The sequence below is a fragment of the Bos indicus genome, chromosome 4, assembly GCF_029378745.1.
Source record: "Bos indicus isolate NIAB-ARS_2022 breed Sahiwal x Tharparkar chromosome 4, NIAB-ARS_B.indTharparkar_mat_pri_1.0, whole genome shotgun sequence".
In the NCBI taxonomy this organism is placed as follows: domain Eukaryota; kingdom Metazoa; phylum Chordata; class Mammalia; order Artiodactyla; family Bovidae; genus Bos; species Bos indicus.
The window spans coordinates 92,866,479-92,889,158 of record NC_091763.1 but is presented as its reverse complement, the minus strand read 5'-3'; the positions used below and the strand labels follow the sequence as shown (position 1 = coordinate 92,889,158).

At 42.7% G+C, this 22,680-nt stretch overlaps 1 protein-coding gene across 1 annotated transcript in view; it reads left to right on the top strand.

The window, feature by feature from the left end:
* The first annotated feature begins 3,573 nt into the window (after positions 1-3,573).
* RBM28 (RNA binding motif protein 28) overlaps positions 3,574-22,680 on the top strand; it is a 32,356-nt gene continuing 13,249 nt past the window's right edge. Inside the window, exons 1-13 of the mRNA XM_019959035.2 lie at positions 3,574-3,806; positions 7,299-7,457; positions 7,754-7,848; positions 8,278-8,353; positions 8,768-8,860; positions 9,635-9,706; positions 10,343-10,508; positions 10,677-10,819; positions 15,313-15,385; positions 17,525-17,634; positions 20,220-20,293; positions 21,296-21,431; positions 22,447-22,511. Of these exons, the coding sequence (XP_019814594.1) occupies positions 3,689-3,806; positions 7,299-7,457; positions 7,754-7,848; positions 8,278-8,353; positions 8,768-8,860; positions 9,635-9,706; positions 10,343-10,508; positions 10,677-10,819; positions 15,313-15,385; positions 17,525-17,634; positions 20,220-20,293; positions 21,296-21,431; positions 22,447-22,511 (1,380 nt within the window). The 5' untranslated portion in view covers positions 3,574-3,688. The remainder of the gene's footprint in view (positions 3,807-7,298; positions 7,458-7,753; positions 7,849-8,277; positions 8,354-8,767; positions 8,861-9,634; positions 9,707-10,342; positions 10,509-10,676; positions 10,820-15,312; positions 15,386-17,524; positions 17,635-20,219; positions 20,294-21,295; positions 21,432-22,446; positions 22,512-22,680) is intronic.

Genomic DNA, 22,680 nt, shown 5'->3' with positions numbered 1-22,680 from the left:
TGCTCTCACTCACTCTTCCCACCATGGGTCCTTGAGTTCAGGTACACACCTCCCAGCAAAGCAGTCCAATACCCACGTACCTCCAGTCACTCTGTCTCTCTGTCTCTCTCTCTTTCTCTCTCTCTCTCTCTCTCTCTCTCTCTCTCTCTCTCACACACACACACACACACACGTACATACACATAGGCTCCTTTTCTGTCTGGACATTCTGAATGGGGCTGGTGAGTTGGGAGTGGGGTGGGGGAATAGAGCTTGGTGTCCATCAACTCCATCACTTCTTTGATTTTCCTCAGTGAGAATCACCTAAGCCCTTTGACTTGATCAAGAGACTGAGGCTTTGGTAAGACAACCCTTCCCTTTTATCTCATGCCTCAGCCCTTCCTAACCCAAAGCAGTTTCCCAGAAGAGCCTGGGTAGGCCAGGACGTAATATATACACCCTCGGTTCCAGTTCTTAGTGTTATAGGAGACTGAGAGACAAACTCATCTTCATTCATTCAATCTCTTTAAAATATTTTATTGAGTTCTTACAATGTGCTAGATGGTGAGAGTAAAAAGGTGACCTAGGTGGACAACGGGAGAAGGCAATGGCACCCCACTCCAGTACTCTTGCCTGGAAAATCCCATGGATGGAGGAGCCTGGTAGGCTGCAGTCCATGGGGTCTCAAAGAGTCGGACATGACTAAGTGACTTCACTTTCACTTTTCACTTTCATGCATTGGAGAAGGAAATGGCAACCCACTCCAGTGTTCTTGCCTGGAGAATCCCAGGGACGGGGGAGCCTGGTGGGCTACCGTCTATGGGGTCACACAGAGTCGGACAAGACTGAAGCGACTTAGCAGCAGCAGCAGCAGGTGGACAACAATCCTGAACTCGTGAAGCTGAAGCTCTTTGGGGGAAACCAGACATTAAAGAGCACATCATATAAGTAATTCCAATAACACAAATAATTAAATACAGTGGTGAAAAGTGCTAAGAATGAGAAGTATGCAGTATTATAAGAATGTTTAGCTTGCAAGCAGGAATGTAGCCAAAAGGATGGAGCTTGGGAGAGGCTGGCTGAATACAGCCCAGCCCTCTCCTACTTCCTTTCCAGGCTCCTGCAAGTGATGGATGAGAGAGAGTCTAGCAGTTTATTTCCCCTGGAAGCCACATTGCTGATGTGGTGCAGGGTACCACGACTCCTGCTATTTAATAAAGAACCCTGCATGTGTCCTGGATAGATAAATGAGCAAATATTCCTGATTGAAGAACCACATGGCCTTCCTGATATGAGTGGATAGGAGGGGATGGGGCTGAGGCTGAGGCTGGGAGACTGAGATGGGGAGCCAGGTCTGAAAGTTGGGAAGAGTACAAAGGGTCAGCTGCACTGTTTTCCTTCCCTAGGGGCATGGAGCTCCTCTGCACTGTGGGTGGCTGCTGCCCTCTGATGGGCACAGGACCGCAGTTTCTTTTTGTTCTGTAGGGAAGGTTTGGGTCCAAAGCAGCTCCAACTTAACACTGTAGGGGGTGTCCCAAAGGGATGCTGGAGCAGCCTTCTCAGGATTCTTTCCCCAGTGCACGCTGCAGCCAGGACTGGGAAGGTGTCCCCACAGCTAGGGCCCTGATGCTTGTCATTTAGACTTTGGGTATGAAATTTTGATTTCTAAGGTGGTGAGGGGCCGGAGAGGAGGAGAAAATAAAGGAGAAAAGTGGAATTCCAAACCAACTTTATTCAAAGGGTCCATTTTCCTTTGTCTATTTGTCTCTCTTTATCCTGGATGGAATTAACCCATTACCTTATAAATCTGTTTCATATTTCAATACTTCCTCCATTGAGTTATGTGTTTAAAAATAACTGTGGCTTTTTCTTTTAAGCATAAATGCTTGGCGTTAGGGTTTCATAAATCTAATGTTAAACGTTTTCCCTTTCCCCGCATCGCTATCAACCAGTTATCCACCAATCCAAAATATGTGGAAAGTAGATGGGGTTTGAGGAGAAAGGGGAACCCTTTTCACTGTACCTTTTGTACTTTTTGAATGTTCTACCTGCTCTGTGTTCAGGTTATACCGTTTAAAAGTAATTACTAAAAAGTCGCATTGGGTACTTTTGTTCTATACAAATGTTATGCAGGGTGCTGCAGTCTTGCACACAGGTCAGTTCCTGAGCCCAATGGGGTGGCAAACACTGTCTGTGTTCCAGGATCCAGGAGCACCCAGATCTCCTGGCCAGTGAGATTACACAGCCTTGGGTCCATCTAATAAGCTGACCTGAGGAAAGCTGTCTCTGGGAAGACCTGGGTTCTAGGTCTGTGTAAGCTGGATGTATTGCTTGTTCTGGGTGTGTTCTCTTGTGATCTTGCATGGTGCAGGCTTTGCTTTACTTGTAAGTTTTTTTTGTACTGATGTTTGTCTATCTCCCCAAAACTATTCTCCATGAAGGCAGGAGCCCTGTCTTTTTTTAGCTCATCAATTTTATCTTTAGTGCCTGGCACATAGTAGGAGCTCAGTAAATATTTTTTGAAAGAATGATTATGTATGACCTGTGCCTATTTGAACCTTAATAGCTTTGTCAGTGAAGTGTTAAAGGCACAGATTTAGTTATCTGTTAAAGTGTGACAGATGTCTCATATTCTCTGAGAACTGGAAATTTGTTCAAATGATATATGTGATTACTTGTTTTGACTTGCATTATGGCTGTGTTTTATGCACGTAATCTTGGGTCTCCTGGATCCTGGAACACAGGCACTTTAGAAAATATTTATTAAACATCCACTATGTGTCAGATCCTGGGTTAGACCCAGAGCAAAAACAGCTTCTCCTGCCTGCCCTGCTGAGTTTGGTATCGATCCCCAGCAAGTTAGATTGTAATAAGCCTAGAAACTGCTGCTGCTGCTGCTAAGTTGCTTCAGTCGTGTCTAACTCTGTGCAACCCCATAGACGGCAGCCCACCAGGCTCTGCTGTCCCTGGGATTCTGCAGGCAAGAATACTGGAGTGGGTTGCCATTTCCTTCTCCAATGCATGAAAGAGAAAAGTGAAAGTGAAGTCGCTCAGTCGTGTCCGACTCTTAGCGACCCCATGGACTGCAGCCTACTAGGCTCCTCTGTCCATGGGATTTTCCAGGCAAGAGTACTGGAGTGGGGTGCCATTGCCTTCTCCTGCTGCTGCTGCTAAGTCATTTCAGTCGTGTCTAACTCTGTGCAACCCCATAGACGGCAGCCCACCAGGCTCTGCTGTCCCTGGGATTCTCCAGGCAAGAACACTGGAGTGGGTTGTCATTTCCTTCTCCAATGCATGAAAGTGAAAAGTGAAAGTGAAGTCGCTCAGTCGTGTCCGACCTTCAGCGACCCCATGGACTGCAGCCTTCCAGGCTCCTCCATCCATGGGATTTTCCAGGCAAGAGTACTGGAGTGGGGTGCTATTGCCTTCTCCGAGCCCTTCTCCTAAGGGAAGCCAAATTTCCCTACAGAGGCGGGGGCGGTACTTGGGTTAGGGGGTGGAGCCCCGCTCAGGAAGCTCCGCCCTCAGGCGGCACTATTTTCCTTCCCTTCCGGAATGGTTTTTCCCTTTCCTCTACGTCTTCCTCCGGACTCTTTTGAGTGACGCGCACTTCCGGAGTCTCCCGGCAACTTTAGTAAGCGTGGTCCTCTTACTAAAGCCAGTTAACTTGACTCGCGTGCGCGACCTTGCGCGCCAGTTTCTCGGCCTCATGGCCGGACTGACCCTGTTTGTGGGCCGCCTCCCGCCCTCGGCTCGCAGCGAACAACTGGAGGAGCTATTCAGTCAGGTGGGGCCGGTCAAGCAGTGCTTCGTGGTGACCGAAAAAGGTAGGGGGCGGGGCGATCGAGAACAGAGTTGGGGTTCCCGGGAGCCGGATGGAGGCAGAGGACATTCTTCCAGCCTTAAGTGAGCCCTTAAATGAAAGGCCTTGGAAGTTGAATTTCTTTTCCAAACGGACTCTACACTAGATAAATCCATAGGAGCCGTTTCTGAAAGTCAAGTCAGCCCCTTAAGTTTATGTAGGCTTCCTGTTTATCATGCGCGCTCACATACAAGATCTCATTTATTAGTGAAAAACTTAATAAATGTGATGGACAGGGAGGCCTGGCGTGCTCCAGTCCATGGAGTTGCAAAGAGTCAGACACGACTGGGCGACTGAACTGGACTTAATGAAACACCACTAAGACTTACTGAGAAGCAGCTGATTGCCAGGTGCGGTGCTTGAGTTTCATCTGTTACTTCCTTTAATTTCCCCATCAGTCTTGTTGGGTGGAGAGTAAACTCCATTTTACAGATGAGAAATCTAGGGCTTAGGGAAATTTAGTAACTTCAGCTTAAGTTCGTACTGCTAGTAAGAAGTGGATTCAGAATTTGATCACCAGACCCCGAGCTCTTAACCAATATGTTATTCATTCACCCATTTATGTATTTCGTAAATATTAATTGAATGTTTACTAGGATCCAGGCAACTGTTGTAGGTCCTCGGGATACATTAGTGCACAGACCAAAAGCCTTGATCTGTGTTCAGGATGTGGAAGACAGCCAATGAGCAAAATATATAGTGATGATGGTGATATATATTGAGGAGGAAAAATAAGTCAGGGAAGAAAGATAGGGTGGTGGTGGTGGTGGTGGTGGTGGTGGTGGTGGTGGTGGGGAACCTGTAGAGGAGTGAAGAATAGACATGGGGAAACCTTACTGATGTGAGAAAGTGAACTTGGGTTTCTCAGTGCGAGGAACAGCTTAGGCAGAGGGAGCTCAAGGATACTGAAGAGGAGTGCGTATAGTATATTGGAGGAATATAGACGAGACCAGGCCTACTGGTGTGCACTGAGTGAAGGAAAGAGAATTAGCAGATGCCACCTGGTCCTTCCAGATCATGTAGGACCTTACAGGCCATCAAAAGGACTTTGACTTTTACTCTGAGATAGGAAACCACTGATTTTGAGCAGGGAGCAGTGAATATGATCTGCCTTGCATTTTGAAAGATTCTCATTAAGAATAGGACAGGAGACCAGTTACTAGGCTCTTGTGGTAATCCAGGTGAAAGCTCATGGGGTTGGACTAGGTGCTCTAGCAGTGAAGAAGGTAAAACATGATTGGAATATGGATCAGATTTGGGGTCTGAGAAAAAAAGTGTCAAATCTGACTCCAGGGGTTTTGACTTGAGCCACTGGAGGTATTTACTGACTTGTGGAATACTGCCATATGCCTCTCATTCTATTTGATGTTCATGGCATCACTATGAAGGAGGGTTAGCATGTATTAGAATGAGTAAGAATTGTAAGGGTTTTAATTGTAGAAGCATTTCTTCTTACCTAGACTATATTACATGGCACCTGATGTTGCCCAGAACACAAATTTAGCTTCCTTCCAAGTCATCAATCTGTCGCTGTAGGTGGCTGCTTTCTTGCCTTTCAGGCTAGCAACTGGTTTGAAGTAATATCTTGGGTACCCCTCTCTTCCCCCATGGTACCAGAGTATGTGAGTAGGCAGTCCTAAAACTGCGCTAATAATCATTCCATCCTTATCTTCTGTTTTGTTAGTAACAGAAATTAGATTTAAGATCACTGACATGGCTCTGATTGGTATACACACAGCTGGGGCCTTTATCATTTTCAGTATAGATATGGGCGAATGAGAGAATGAGAGTGCTGTACAGCAGTGTTTCTTAAATGGCAGATCATTGTTCATTTGTGGGTCTTGAGTGGTTCATGACTGGAGTTTTTTTTGTGTGTTTTTTTTTTTAATGAAATAGTAGTATATCTATATATGGTAAAGGAGAAGTTTTCATGAGACTTTTTTTTTCAGTATATAAACAACTGGGTCCACTATAAATCACATTTGTTACTGTAGGTCATCAAACCAGTCTGAGAAACATTGCTCTGCAATGCTTGGTTGCGTTCCAGGGAAGAGCAGGCCTTTGAATGGGAATTCTCCTTTGGGTCCTCAGAATGTAGGCTACGTGTACCTTACCTGTAGCTATGTACATAGTCAGCATCTTTAACAAAAGCTCCTATTCCCATTAAACAGCAACAACAAAAAAGTTGCTTTCCTGTCTAGACAGCCAAATGTATTGAGTACTCTACTTCAAAGGATGGGAGGGAGGGGATGGCAGATGAGGTCTTACCACTAGTGGTGACTTGAACTTGCCACTTACCCTCTTTAAGATGGGAATAATTTCACAGGATTGTTGTAATTGTTTATAACGGACGGTGTTTTTGTGACTGTAGGCTTTTTTGTGACTACATGCTTTTATTTTGTCAGCAAACTCCTTCACGTTTCAGCTGCTTTTTATTTTTGGTTGTACTGATCAAGAAGGGCCCTGATTTTTCTTGTTCTTGTTTTCTGAAAGGTGAGTGGGCAGGCTTTTGTGAGAAGGAGTTTCAAGGATAAGAAATATATATAGTATGCTTTCCTAGTGCCAGGTGTCAACTTTAACCAGTTTATGTGGCTCAGCGTCCCGTGTTAGAAGGCTTGCACCCTAAAGCAGGTAAGGGTGTAGTTGTAAAGGAGAGCGTGTGGAGTTTTGTTTCTTTTTCGGGTAGTAGGTCTTTTTCTGCTTGGTCTTTTTCTTTTTTGATGCAGTAAATTACTTAAAATTTTACTACACAAAAATATTAAACTAAAAAAAACAGCATACCAGAAAGGGCAAAGGTGAGTTACAGTTGACATTTGCAACTGTTCAACAATTCCTTTGGAAAAAAGCGATGATAATATTGGCTTTTCCCTTCTTGGTATGTTCTGACAAAATGAGATAAGAGATTTACAGCTGCTTTGGAAAGGTTTAATTTGATATTGATTTCTAAGGCTTGGTAATAACGGTAATAGTATCTGCAGGCTCCTGAAGCAGTGTTTATTGTTTGAGGTTCTTTTCTCAGGGCCCCCAGGATTCATTGCTGATCTGTCCTCTTTTCTGAGGAGGGGCAACTGAATTATTTCATTGTAGTTTTTGAAGCTACCATCCTTATCTTTCCTACCTTCTCTGGTGATGTTTTGTTCTGTGTGATGTTGAGTTCTTCTTTGGAGGTGTAATGCATATTATGGGTCCTCCATATTCTTGAGATTACCAGGAAAGATGGAAGAAAGGGAGCTAACAGCCAAGACACCACATTAGAAGAGGAAGCCTAACAATTTTTGAGGAAAAAGGAGATGGGGGGTGGCTCTCACGTTAATCTTGTCTCTTTCCCTCTTGAGAACTTTGGCCAACTGATAACTGGCTGGCCTGGCTGTATATCTGCCAGTTGAGGGCTGTGAGAATTGACTGGTTTAGAGATGTTGGCTTACTGTTAATCCCTCCCCACCCCATACTGTTCCAGGGAGTAAGGCATGTCGAGGCTTCGGCTATGTCACTTTTTCTATGGTGGAGGATGTTCAGAGGGCCCTCAAGGAGATTACCACCTTTGAAGGCTGCAAGATCAACGTGACCATTGCCAAGAAAAAACTGAGAAATAAGTCCAAGGAAAAGGGGAAAACTGGTGAGTTTCTAGTAACTGAAAGGAGTTTTCCCCCAGGATCGAGGGGACAGTGGATTGGCTGGGGGTAGCATCTAGACCTAAAAGCTTCCTGAATTTTCTTTTGATGTCCAGAATCCTCCAGTGTGTTTTTTACTCATTTTAGTCTTTTGTTTACTTATGAGTTTGGAAAACCTGGTGTTGCTGGGCATTGCCGTACTAAACCCTGAGATAAATGCCTTTTGTTGCTAGTACTTCTTTCCTGTGATATTCTGGGCTGAGAGGATCACAGACTTACTTCACTGCCTGTTATTTTTCAGAAAATTCAGAGTCCCCAGAGAAGGAGCTGAAGCCTAAAAAAGCCAAAGTGGCAGATAAGAAAGCCAGATTAATTATTCGAAACCTGAGCTTTAAGGTAAGAGAGAGGAAACAGTGAGTGTTCTGAAGGCTCTTGGGGCCAGGGCCTGCTTGTTGGTTGAACTCCCCGCCAGGGTGGCATAATTGGGCTTCATTCCTCCTGGGAATGACCTTTAGCAGTGTTGAATTCAGAAAATGGGCCTGTATAAACAAGAATTTATTCAGGATAGACAGCATGAAGATGTCTTCCTTTTGTGGAAACCACTGCTGAGATTGGGAGAGGAGGACAAGCTCTCTCACGTCTGTCCTTTTTACCATTTAGGTACAAAGCAAGGTGTCCTCTACTTGGGAATGTTTGATGTCCTAGTCTCAAAATTTTAAAAGGAGTAAAAATACTCAAGCTCTTCCCAGTGAACTAATTTAATAGTTGATGTTTTATATTTATTTGCCGTGATAACATCTCTTTCTTTCTCACTTTCCGGTTCAGTGCTCAGAAGATGACTTGAAAACAGTATTTTCTCAGTTTGGAACTATCCTGGAAGTAAATATCCCCAGGAAACCAGGTACCTGCCAACCTTTATTTTGTGTGGATTAGGTTATTTTACATAATGGTGTTTTTCCATGTCACCTTTCAACTAAGCACTATTTGAAATAGAAATAGAAGGTTGGGGTCATACTCTCCAAGCCTCAGATGATATGGCATATATAAAGTATAGTGCTTGACACAGAACAATGTTTATTCCCCAGATGGTGTTTTTAGTTAGATCAGAACTCCTTTTAGGAGACGAGTAAAATGCATTGCTCTCCTGAGCCTGTGTCAGGCTAACGTCAACAGGATAAAGGCTCTTACTTTGGGCAGGGGCTGACTGGCTGGCAGGATTTGAGCCTTCTCGCCAGTCCAGGTTGCTGTATAATCCATCTTAGTGTCTGTTGGTTCCTTCTGCTACCTCTGATTTCTTTGTTATGTTTGCACACAGATGGAAAGATGCGTGGTTTTGCTTTTGTTCAGTTCAAAAACCTCCTAGAAGCAGGAAAGGCTCTCAAAGGCATGAACATGAAAGAGATAAAAGGTAAGTTTTTTGTGCCCATCCTATTGACTCAGATATTTCTGGTGTTCATGCAGATTAACACAGTAACCCACTTTCTACATTTCTGAAAGGTGTTTGCCTTGTTGAGAGTCTCACTGCTAATATAGAAGTTGCTTTGATCTTAGGGTTAAACTCGACAGGACCCTTCCCAGCCTTCTCTTTTTCTTTTTTCAGTGATGAGTGTCCTTTAAATCTCTTAATGAGAAACCATTGCTGAAATGATCATTGATATACAGGCAGATTGCTGTCTAGGGGAATGTGAGATTAGCGGATTCTTCTCTCTTGATTATGATCCCTATTAAGCATATGTGGGCTCCTAAACTGACCTTGAGGTTACTCTGGGTATTGATTTACCAGGTACTCTGCCTAAAGAAGGGATTGGCTTGGAGACTTCCTAACTTCTGAGTAATGTGCAGATTATTCCAGAATGTCTGTTTTCCCTCTTGCTAATCTAACTGGAAACTTGATCTAACTGGAAGCACTGTACTAACGCTTTTTTTTTTTTAAGTCTATCTTATCCCAGGTGTTGTGACTGTGTAGAAAGGCAAAACTTCTGTTCATTGATAAAAAAAGGTTAAGGGTTAAAAGAATAGATACCTACCAGGAGTTTTGTTTTAGGACCAACAGCCTCTGAATCTGCAGTTTATATGCCTCCTTTGGTTCCATTACTGTCTTTGATGACTAAGAAGTTGTTTATAGGAAATAGGAATGTTAAAGAGAAGAACGCCTTTCTGATGCTACTTTTGTGTCTGACAGGGCGGACGGTGGCTGTGGATTGGGCTGTGGCAAAGGATAAATATAAAAGTACGCAGTCTGCTTCTGTCCCAGGTGAGATGCAGTGGTGTGGAGTAGGCGGGGTTGTGTGTCCTAACTGTGTGCAGGTCCGCATTGTACCATCTGGTGATCTGGTCCCAAAACAGGACCTTTTGAGTCCAAGCTCACTCCTCGATGTGGATGTGAGTAGTGGAGCCCAGGTTCATTGTCCCTACTACTTGCTGTCCTTCCCCAGTTTTCATAATACGGAGTGATGGAACATTATAAATAGGGACGCTTGAGACTTGAGTTTTATTTAGAAAACAATTGGCTTTTAAGCCACCAGGAGCTCAGAGAACAAACCCACAGAGGTTAAAGCTCATAGCTGGGCTCCAGAGTGTTCCCTGTGCTGGCCGTGGCACACAGTGGTGGGCTGTTTGCAGAGGCTCAGTTGCTGAGCCAGGTTTTAACCTTAAGGCTTCTGATGAATGGAACAGTCTCCAAGGAAACCTCAGGGATGAGGGGTTTTTGTTGTTTGTTTTTTTGCTTTTTTTTTTCCCTCATACTTTCTCCTGTTAGGTAGAGAAAGAAAAATATATGAGCGTCTGAAAGACCATAGGAACCAGTAACTTGGGGTGTTAGGTACTGTTGTTTAAATGACCTTGTTTTGGATACTCGATGAATTCCTAACTTTCTTTATCGACTATGAAGGTGAGGAGAAGAGGCCTGAACCTGAACATCAGGAATTGGATCAAGAGAATGGCAGGGAAGAAGAGGATATGGAGGAGGGGGAGAATGAGAGTGATTATGATGATGACGAGGAGGAGGAGGAGGATAAAGAATCAAAGCTGCCCAAACCTGTACAGATTCACAAGAGGTACGTGGCTCAGTGTGTTCTGAGACAACAGAGGAAGATTTAGGACTGTCTCTAAGAGGAAGGTGGTATCTTTCCCTGGCCCCAACATTGGAGAATTGGCATGAGTGGTGAAGTTGGATAGGGCCCCCTCTCAGCCCAGAACCTCAGTTCTGATCTGTGCCATTGCAGGGCGGTCAAGAGGCCAGCACCTGCAGAAAGCAGTGACGAGGAGCATTCTGATGACGACAGCGACCTGGAGGAAAGAGATAGTATTGATGGTGGAGAGGACCTGGCTCAGAGTGATACCAGCAGTGAAGAGCAAGAGGAGGAAGGTTTGCCTGGACTTTTTATAGACACTTAAATTTAAAATAGTTTGCTGAGAAGTGGGCATCAGTTCCACTCGGGCCTCTTTTTAAATAGGACCTTAGGATGTCCTGTCAAACTTGTGTTTAAATGCTGAAAGGGAAACTTTTATATTCCTTTCTTCTAAAGATATTTTTGTTTTTTAAATGAGTTTGGAGTGGTTTTGAGGATTAAGATTCTTAGGGAATTTAAAACCTAGCTTACTGCTGAGGTCTTGTCTCTCTCTCTGTCTGAATTATCCATGTTGAATGAATAATTGGATAAACAGGATATTGCATCCTGCCACCAAAGTAGGTCCTCTTTCATTAATCTGATTATTTTATTTTTGTACTAAAATTACATTCTATTAAATGTGACAAACTAATTTCCCATCCCTGCTGTATTATTCCATTCTTGCTGTTGTCTGTAAACAACAAATTATATGAAGTAGATTTGAAAACCCAAAGAGGGTGTTTTTTCCCCTCAGTGATTAAGAATATTATTTGAAGTGTCTACAGTGTTAGCAGTGGAGAAGGAAATGGCAACCCATTCCAGTATTCTTGCCTGGGAAATCCCATGGACAGAGGAGCCTGGCGGGCTGCAGCTCTTGGGGTCGCAAAAGAGTCAGACACAACATAGTTACTAAAACAACAACAACAGTGTTAGCAAACCCCAGAAACTCAGCTTAGGATATGCTACTCAAAATCAGAGGTACTTAAATCACTGACACCTTCCAAGATGGAGACTAACAGCAGCAATAAAGTAATCCATTATTATAGCAACAAACTACTGAATTCAGAATTTTTTATCTGGAAGAGGTCAGTTCTTTTTAGCAGTCATCTCTGCCTTTCATTGCGTGGGCTTAGGAGTCAAATCACGTGGGTTCAAGTCCTGACTCTTTCATTTGCAGCTGTATGGGCCGGTCAGGTCCTTGCCTCTAGTGTCCTCATTACTTCATCTGTGATTGGATATTAGAGGTCCTCATCTCCTGACATTTAGAAGAGTACCTTCCCTACAGTAGACTCTCAATGGTATTAGTTGCCTTTGTTGCTACTGTCTTTTTTTTAGAAAAGAAGGGCTTCCCTGGTGGCTCAAAGGTTAAAGCATCTGCCTGCAATGCGGGAGACCTGGGTTCGATCCCTGGGTTGGGAAGATCCCCTGGAGAAGGAAATGACAACCCACTCCAGTATTCTTGCCTGGAAAATCCCATGGACAAAGGAACCTGGTGGGCTACAGTCCACGGGGTTGCAAAGAGTCGGACACGACTGAGCGGCTTCACTCACTCACTCACTCCAACAGTCTTCTAAAAAATGTGCGAGTCTTATGAAGTTAGATGTGAGATGGCTGCTGATAGAATCTTCTGGCTTTAGCGGTAACTAGGATGGATGTAGAGGCAGTTTTTGAGTTCTGCTAACTAGAATGTAATCTTGGCATTCCACTACTCCATCCAGTTCAGCAAAACAAGTCCCCTCTCCTCTTCATTCACTTAAAAGAAACACTTATTGAACACCTACTAATGTTAAACTTTGAACTGAAAAAAAAAATCCTTGTTCTGGAGGTTTTGATCTGGCTCCTTGACTTTCAGTCCCAAAGAATTGGCAAGAAAACAAGCAAAGACCAACAAACACTTCTGCATTTGCAGAGTTTTTTTTTTTCAATGTAGATAAACAAATTTGGAACTGATGAATGAATGTTATTCTGTGCATACCCTTCCAAATTGTGTGCAAATAAATGCCCAGTGTTTGCTGTTTGAATTGTTGTAATAGATGCTGCATGTGACAGTGATTTTTGAACCTGTCAGGATAGAAAAATGTACCTTTTCTTTTTTTTTTTAAACTATTGTTCAGTTGCTCAGTTGTGTTTGCCTCTTTGCTACCCCATGGACTGCAGCACGCCAGGCTTCCCTGTCCTTCACCATCTCCCGGAGTTTGCTCAAACTCATGTCCATTGGTGATGCCATCCAACCCTCTCATCCTCTGTCATCCTCTTCTCCTCCCGCCTTCAATCTTTCCCAGCATCAGGCTCTTTTCCAGAGTGAGTTCTTTGCATAGGTAGCCAAAGTATTGGAGCTTCAGGATCAGTCCTTCCAGTGAATATTCAGGACTGATTTCCTTTAGGATTGACTGGTTTGATCTCCTTGCAGTCCAAGAAACTCTCAAGAGTCTTCTCCAACACCACAGTTCAAAAGAATCAATTTTTCGGTGCTCAGCTTTCTTTATGGTCCAGCTGATTTTTCTGTAGCTCAGATGGTAAAGAATATGCCTGCAATGCAGGAGACTTGGGTTCGATCCCTGGGTCAGGAAGACCCTCTGTAGAAGGGAATGGCAACCCACTCCAGTATTCTTGCCTGGAGAATCCCATGGACAGAGGAGCCTGGTGAGCTAGTTGGTGGGTCCCAAAGAGTCAGACACGACTGAGTGACTAACACTGCTACTACTCACATCCATACATCTGACTACTGGAAAAACCATAGCTTTGACTATACAGACCTTTGGCAGAAAGGTGATGTCTCTGCTTTTTAATATGCTGTCCAGGTTTGTCATAGCTTTTTTCCCAGGGAGCAAGCATCTTGATGGCTGCATTCACCATCTGCAGTGATTTTGGAACCCAAGAAAATAAAATATGTCACTGATTCGACTTTTCCACATCTGTTTGGCATGAAGTGATGGGCCCAGATGCCATGGTCTTAGTTTTGTGAATGCTGAGTTTTAGGCCTGCTTTCACTCTCCTCTCTCACCCTCTTCAGGGCTCTTTAGTTCCTCTTCTGTTTCTGCCATTAGAGTGGTATCATGTACATATCTGAGGTTGTTGATATTTTTTCTGATATACACACCTTGGTTTATTCAGACAGCAGATATTCAGAATGCCTGCAGTGCTGGATACTGGGTGAACAGGAGTGAATTAAGAAAATAAAACCCCATGTTTCCTAGAGATCACAGGTGTAGCTTGTTTAGCAAAGGGTTTCAAATCCTATCTCTGCTCCTTTCTTGAGGTATGACTTTGGGGCAAGTTACTTAACGTCTTTATAACTCAGTTTCTTCATCTATAAAATGGCTCTAATAACTACATAGAGTTGTGAAGATTAAATTTTTTTACTACTAATGACTTGATGGATGTGAGTCTGAGTGAACTCCAGGAGTTGGTGATGGACGGGGAGGCCTGGCGTGCTGCCATTCATGGGGTTGCAAAGAGTCGGACACGACTGAGCGACTGAACTGAACTGAACTGAATGACTACCAATATTATCATTGGTAGATAATGGTAGAATGACTACTACAATATTATCATTGTACTGTTCTGTGCCAGTAGTGGAGTATAAACCACAATTTTGAATTGAAATGGGGATAAAGGACCTCCTGGGGCATTTTGTAAAACTAACCAAACTTTCATCAAGAATGTTGGATTCAAACTCCACTTATTTATTGAGTGAGGCAGGTCATTACAGAATCAAGAGTGGTCAGTAAGTGGTCCTTTAGTTTCTTTGGAGGTTTTTATTCACTAATCAGGTCTCCCTTCTCCCTTTTTTGTAAGTCTGGCATGTTGATTTGACCATATGAGAAATCTGAGGAAATAAACTTTTTCTATGAGGAGAGAATGGTAGACACCTTAGAAGCAAAGAAGCTTTTACACTGAGAGAACTGAGAGACCTTTAATTCTACAACCAGATTCCGCTGTCTCTTCTTTGACTTGAAAAAATGACTGATAGACACTAATGAGAGAAAATTAATTTAAAATATATGTGTGGTGCACAAGGGTGTAATACAGAAACTAAAAGTTCCTCACCAGTCCTCCCAGTAGTCCCCCAAAGTAACCGCTGTTATTTCTTTTGTATCCTTCCAGAAATTTTCTTCATATATATAAGCATATATGTCAATTCTTAAAATCAGTGAATCTCCCTTAAACCCAAATCCACAGCCACTTAAGGCCCTTCCCCAGAGACAACCTGATGGGCTATAATCCATGGAGTCGCAAGAGTGGGATACAACTTAGCGACTGAACCACCAGACAGCCAGTGTTCTTGTGTATCTGAGGATAGTCAGTATAATACTTCTGTAAGCTAAAACATGAATGTATATGCACTGGTGTAAAGTGTAATGTATATTTGTCTATGTGAATGTATTTTTTTTTCTCTTCGGATGTTCTACATTTTACATTTCTAGAAAGTTTACCGTCAGACAGTGTAGGGGAATCTCTTTCTCTCTCATTTTCCCCCACACCCTTACCACAATGAATTTAATCTTTTTTGATTTTTGCCAATCTTTGGTGAAAAATAATATCTCATTTCTGGTGCTGTGTCTTTCTTTAATTATGAGTGAGTTTGAGGATTTTCATATATTTAGTTGCATGTCCTTTGTTCATTTTTAATTGGGTTTCTTCTTAATTTACGTAAGATCTTTATATATTTAACAACTTAGCTGTTTGTTGTAAGGCTTGCACTAGTCCTAAATTCAGTTTGTTGGTTTTCTTTTTACTTTGGATATAGAAGTCTCAAAGAAGAAGAGGAAGAAGAGGAAACTACCCTCTGATGTGAATGAAGGGAAGACTGTCTTTATCAGGTATGACTTTCTGTCTGGAGAACTGCTGTTTCTGTTGCCTTCGTAAGTTTTTCTTCTCTTCTTCCTCTCTCCCTTCTTCTTCTTCTTTTTTTTCCACTAATTCTGTTAGGTAGGCCAAAAAGTTAGATGCATGTAAGACCATCAGCACATCTGCCTAGGAACGTAGCACACGATGAGAAACGTGTGGGAGAATCGACTATACACAGGAGATAAACAGCGGGGGTCTTTGTATCTTGTCCTCATTTAGATTTCATTCTTTGTAATTGGGGTGGCGTCAATGGAACAAATGAATTCTTCAACTGTTATTAATAGAAGCATCTTGCTTCTGGCCTTTGTTTTAGGGTGAGTGCTGGGGAGGGATTGTACCTCTTGTCCCGAGTTGATTCTCTCCTCACGCCTGACTGATCTAAAGTCACGTCCATAAAGTGAAGCATCCCGTCTGTTTCCTGGAAAAGCGAGAGAGGGGGACACCGTGTCATGTTGCCTTTGCTGTTTCAGTTGCACTGACTGCGTAGGTTGGCATTTTCAGGAAGTCGGGATGTCCTTGGCACACCTCAACGGCCTTTTCGTCCTTTCTTAAGTACCATTTTTGCTAGGGCTATTTGGGTCTTATTTTAGAGATTTCTGTTTTATTCTCTTGTATAGTCTTTTAAAGATGGTTTTCATTATGCAAGTAATTTATGTTTATTGTGGGAAATTTAGGAAATGAATAGGCAAAAAGACATACACACAAAATTAACTTTCATCACTACTCAAGGAATACCCTTGCATGTGTTCATATCGTAAATACTTAACAAGGATGATTTCAGCTTATACATGCTGTGCTGTAGCCCATTTTCTTCCTTTATAGCACGTCTCTCCATTTTTTTTTTTTTTTACTGTGTTATTTGGAATTTCCATATAAACAATTTCATGTTTGTAGAGAATTCTGTGTAATAGGGATGAAGAATGTCACACTTAGAAGCCTGTGACCTCAGTACCAAGATTCCCTTCCTTACACATCTTTTTAATTTAAAGAGAATTTAGGAAAGTAAAGGGATGAAAGAGAGAAGGCTATGAACACGATGAGGCAAATTAGAAGCAATAATGTAGCTAGGATGTGTCTTATTGCAGAAAATCTTTTTTATCTTGGTTGCTCAATAAGATGAAACTGTTTATGGAGCTGTTAATTGAGCAAAAGAGAAGTAAAATTGTAGATATTTATTTGGAACTCTTTTTCTTGCCCCTGGAAGGCTGTGCGTAACTGGGTTAAGAACCTTTACACTATGTTGAAGTTTAGTAGAACAAAATCTCCTTCCAACATTTTTTAATCCCATCAAGGGAAATAGTAATTTTCTCTCTCTCTTCCTCTTTTTTTTTTTTTTTTTTGTACTTAGCTAATAAACTTTACCATGTTTGGTTTTGAGTTACTATTTTGAAGGATTTTCTGACTTTTGTAAACTTTTAACTGAAACCTAGATTTCATAGGAATACAGAGGAGACATTGAGATGTTTGATTTCTCATTTGCTGTCAGTCTTTTGGTTCTCAGGGAAACTAATTTTGGCCAATTTAAGTGAAAAACCTGGTTTGTTGGATGAATGTTAGGGTAGCTCACAGAATCAAGGTTGTCAAAGAGCAAACCTCAAGAAGGGCCCTTTGCTGGGTCCTTTGCTGTGGAAGACTGTGTGATCCTTTGTCTGAAGACACTCATTCTTGTTTTATCCCTTGTTGAGGTATAACATGTATTCTGTAAAGTATGTGTACAACCCAGTGACATTTTTCATGTATATAGCCACAGATATACATATACCTTTATATGTGGAGATACATATATATGTTACAGAACATTTTCAGCTCCCCACACTGCTGTTTTGAGGTGAATCTGTGTCTGCAACTTCTGATGTTTGTATATGTGTGTTCAAGTTTTATATTCCTGGGAGAGAGAATCTGGTTAACAGAGGAAGGTCAGTCAGTTATGGCCGATGGGCAGAGTCATACATCAGTGGCCTGGCTAGTGGGGGTCACCCCTTGGTGCTGTCCTTGGGGAGGGTGGTTCCGAGGAACCACTCCAGATGATGTCTGACTCACTCACCTGGTACTGGAACACAGGGTCTCACTTTTGTAATTGACCTCTCTTGTGACCTGATTGTCCTCCATAGAAACCTGTCCTTTGACTCAGAGGAAGAAGACCTTGGAGAGCTCCTGCAGCAATTTGGAGATCTTAAATATGTCCGCATCGTCTTGCATCCAGACACAGAGCATTCTAAAGGTATTTGCTGTCATCTGGTCAGGCCCAAAACGATTGAGACCACTGTCATGGGTACTGATTAGGCTACATGAGAGCATAATGTGTGCCCTCCCAGGGGTCCACCGTCATCCAGGTTTCTGTGATCCATAGAAGCACCAAGGACATTCTGAGGTTGTCTTCCAGTGATGTCAGACTCAGCATCTGTCATGGTGTTGCCAGCCGTAATTTTGTCTAAGCTTTTTAAGCTCTTGCTTATTTACTTTAGGGTAATGAATTCCATTTGTTGTTCTTTGAATTTCAAATGTGATAGCATCTCATGGGTATTAATCATTCCACAGTGCTTGAAATTACCTAGATATTTTTCAGTTGCTTTTGTTAGTGAGGGAAGCTGATGGAAACTTTGTTGCAATGCCAACAGTCAAAAGGAAAAGCAGAAGTGCTGCCTTAGTGGTGGTGCTGGTTTTTTTTTTCCCCCCTAAGCTATTTCTTTTGAGCTTAAAGATTGACCACTCCTCATTCTAATATACTGTTGTTAGATAAGCATCTTTTCAACCCATTCATAATCTTTGATTTTTATCAAGTGCAGTTGTTCTGCTAAAGCAGTGACTTTTTAATTCATTCTGGTTCTTGATCCCTTTGAGATCTAGCAAGAACTCTGAACCCTATCCTCATAAAAATGCCATTTCTGAGTGTTTTGGAGCTCTCTGGAGCCTATCTATGGATTAATTACCTCCATTCTAAGTCTTATTTTCCAGTTTGATGAAACCTGATCATTTTTGGTTTTTACTTAGCTATAGAAGATGTAAAATGAGGTAGTGTAATGGAAAAAAGACTAACCTGCTTTCTGGAGGTTAGGGGTCTAATCCCAGCTAAATCACCAGCTGGGTGATTTTTTGGCACCCATTTAACCACTGTGGGCTTCCGTTCCTTATCTGTACAATGAGTGGGTTCAACTAGAGTAATCACTTCAGGTGCTTTTAGCTCTGATACTCAATTATACTTCTTGGACCTTCTCCATTTTTATTTTTCTGAAAATGGGCAACTAGAATTGCATAGAATGTTGCAAGTACTGTCTGATACTGCTTGACTTTGGTCATCTCTTTTATCTCTTTCTGAGTGCCCTAATGTATTGGGTTGACATTTTTAGAATGGAGTCTGTGGTTGAACTGCTCAATCTCTTTCTTGGTCTGTTAATGTTAGCTGAGAGTTAATGGTTTTAATAAGCATAGTTTTTGTTTTTTTTTCCCCATGATACGTTGTCTTTCCCTAGCTCATATTAGATTTTCCTGGCACTTTTTCTGCCTACTCGCACAGCCTTGGCTGCCTCCTACCCCTCATCCCTGTCAGCTGCTGTTTTGCTGCCTGGAAGGGCTAAGTATTATCTGAAGACTTTTGGGGAAGTGTTAAAACTGACCCAGTAGATGCCCTGGAAATTTCCATGATAACATTCGTACCCATTCAGAGAGAAGAACCCACCTCATTTTCTGCATATTGGACTTCTTTCTGTATTACTTGTTGCTTCCTATTGATTATCTGTTAACGGTGGATGTCATGGTAGGTGCTTTGGATGTAGAAACAGCCAAGAAACATGAGCTTTCTTCCTGAGACGTTCAAGTCTTTTAGGGAAGATGCTCCCTGACATCCATAATAGAAATGGGAGTGGAGGATGGCCTGGGTGGAGTGTGGGGCAGGGGAGGGATGCAGGGGTACTTAGCCCTGCCTGCAGGAGGCAGGGAAGGCAGGGAAGGCCTCACTAGATGTGGCCTTTGGGTTGGCCTGCCACATGCGTCCTTGCAGCTAGTTGGCTGCCATTCATTCTTACAGGGGCAAAGGGTCAGTGCCACAGTAGCTCTAGGAAATATGACACTGCCTTCCTCTGTGAGGGAAGAATTAAGGTTTATAGGAATGCTAACAAAATATTATGGAACTTAATTTTTTTTTAGTTTACTGTAAAGTGAACTTTTTTTTTCCCTTATAAAAGCTGCTTTTTATCAAAAGCAAAAGATTAGGGTAGTTGATAGGCCCTGCCTCTAACCAGTGAAAGGTATACCTGTGGAAATTCTATAGCAGGAGTCAAAAGTTGAGCTCATGACTTTCCAGTTCACCACTATATTCACAGGGTAGAGGCCAGGGACTTTTACTCCAGGAACTAGACCTGCCCTCACTTGATGCCTCCTTAGGGACTCTGATGACAGTGAGATCTGTAGTTTCAGGCTTAAGTGGTTGCTGCTTCATTTTTTTTTTTTTTTTTTAGTCCTCTAACAAGCACGTAGAAAGTAATACTGAAACATTAGCCTGGAATTTCTCTAGTATTTCTTGTGGATATTTCTCATTGCATGAGATGGTGCAACTAAAGTTTCTAAGAAGCATTAGAAAAGATGCAGGCAGTAATAATAAAATTCCATTATGAGCAGGTGTGCCATCTTGCCTGTCTTGAACCCCTGGTGTTGGACACAGTACTTTTTAGTTAAGTTTCATTGTACTTAACACAAGGATGCTACTACCCCTTCCACTTCAGTCAGGCTGCCACCGTGCGTAGTGTTGTCTTTGGCTTCCAGTGGGCCGTGCGAGTTTGGGATCTCACCTGGTTTTGTCTCTCTGTGCAGGCTGTGCATTTGCCCAGTTCATGACTCAAGAAGCAGCCCAAAAATGCCTGGAAGCTGCTTCTCCAGAGGCTGAGGTAAGGAAGACATCCTTTACTCTCTAATTTAGGTGATTGCCTCCCAAGGGCAACAGCTGATATTTCCACAAAACTTGATTATTATTATTGTCAATGATATGAAAACAATAAACCTAAGACTTACTGAATACATAGTGTGTGTTAGGACTTCCCTGGCGTCTCAGCTGGTAAAGAATCTGCCTACAATACGTGAGACCTGGGTTTGATCCCTGGGTGGGGAAGCTCCCATGGATGAGGGCATGGCAACCCACTCCAGTATTCTTGCCTGGAGAATCCCATGGACAGAGGCGTGTGGTGGGCTACAGTCCATGGGGTCACAGAGAGTCGGACACGACTGAGGGACTGAGCACAGCAGAGTGTGTGTTAGGCGCTGAGCTTTACACGCATGACCTTGTTAAATCCTCACCTCAGTCCTATAGGTGTTTGTAAGGTGAGTAATCCTTTATAGGTGAGGAAGTAGGTATAATAATCTATATTATGGGTCAGTTTCTTACATCAGTCTCTATCGTAGGCTGATGGCGTGAAAGACTGGGACAAGAAGGGATTAAGGCCATCTACGAAGTGGAGTAAATGAGAGAGAAAGTGTGTAGGTGATAGAAAATTTTTCTGTGTGTTCTATAACCAAGTATAGATTGTTTTGAGCTGAGTTACTGTGTATTGCCATTGTCTCTTAAATTCTCATGAGTAGAGTTATCAATACTATTTCATTAGCTTTCTTTAGCATACTAAAAATTTGCCTATTTACAGATCGTTTTTCTTAATTTGGTCCTACTTTGGGACTAATCAACTCCCTGAAAACAAATGAACACGTGGCCTTTGCACAGCTGTGCTAAATACTGTTCGGCTCAGTGATCCACTTGCATCCAGCTGGCCTAAAACACCCTAGCGGCGGGGTCCACACAACAGTGGGGTTTGCTGTTTTCCCTTTCCTTCGTGCTCCTTGTCAAGTGCTTAGTTTCTACTCATCATGAATTTTGAGAGAGAGGTCGCAATCTGTTTCAGGGTGGTGGACTTAAACTGGATGGCCGGCAGCTTAAGGTTGACTTGGCAGTGACCCGTGATGAGGCTGCAAAACTCCGGACAAAGAAGGTGAAGAAGCCAACTGGGACCCGTAACCTCTATCTGGCCCGAGAAGGCTGTGAGTAGTGGCAGGGAAAGGGGAACCAGGTTTCGGAGAAGCTGGCCACTTGCCATGACAGCAACCTGACAGTAGTGTGTTTGGAGCATGTTTCAAATTAAATCCCTGCATCCTCTTTAATGGTGGTATATTATTATTATTCTACTTTAGCAGATATAGCAGATTCCACTTTAACAGATGCACAGCTGTCTGTTAGGAAGCCTTCACCCAGTTCATGGATTAGCCAGTCCCCACTCTCCTTTCTGACTGATGGATTGCCTTTAGACCTTTTCATCAGAAGATTATCAGGGCAGAGAGGGAGGAAAAACCCAAATTACCTTTGTCCCTTGTCATCATTTCTGATAGGTTTTCTGAAGGAGTTGAAAATTATGACTAAAATTACTCTTTTGGATTACTCATGGATTTAAAATATGCACTGAGTACCTTTCCCTTAGTGTCAGAAAGATAATCAGAAATTAGCTTTAATTAAGATAAAAGAGAATTCCTTCCTTTAGGTCACACAATATTGCTACTTGCTGCACAGCCTTACTGCCCGGACTAGCAAATGGAAGGCCGTTAACCTTTGAGGCCGGGCCCGGTGTTATACAGTGTGGCTGTTCTCTTGGTTGGCTTATCTCACCGCTTAGAAATGGCTCCCAAATACATGAGCAGGGAGATTTCCAAGGACAGGTCATAGGTAGAGCATATTGGCATTCCAAATGCCTAAAATGTACTTATTTCCAAAACTTCCTTTAGGCCTTCACATCTGACTTTGGACACGACATGAAATTTTTTGAAGGGAAGGAAGAAGGAGAACAAAATCACAAAATGTTCAGTTTTAGTCCTTGAGAGCAGCTCATAGACAAGAACTTAGCCCTGTAGCCTATTTCTGGACCTACCCAGATACCACTGTGTCCTGGCCAGCATAGTCCTCTGGGCCCTCTAGAGAGAGCTTGCATCATTCACATCACATTCCTCTTATTGCTCAGTGAAAATTCCCTTGCTGATGTCTTGGCCTTTTTCCCTCTTTCTGCAGTGATTCGTGCTGGGACGAAGGCTGCAGAGGGTGTGAGCGCTGCTGATATGGCCAAGAGAGAACGAGTGAGTAGATTAGGCACCAGCTTCAGGTTCTGCAGGACTCAATATAAATCAATAAATAATAATGCTGAAGGTGCTCATCAAAGAGCCAAGCAAGTCTCGGTCACAGGTGCTACTTACACTATTGTTAGAAAACAGGTGTACAGGTGGAACAAACACTAGCCCAACATTA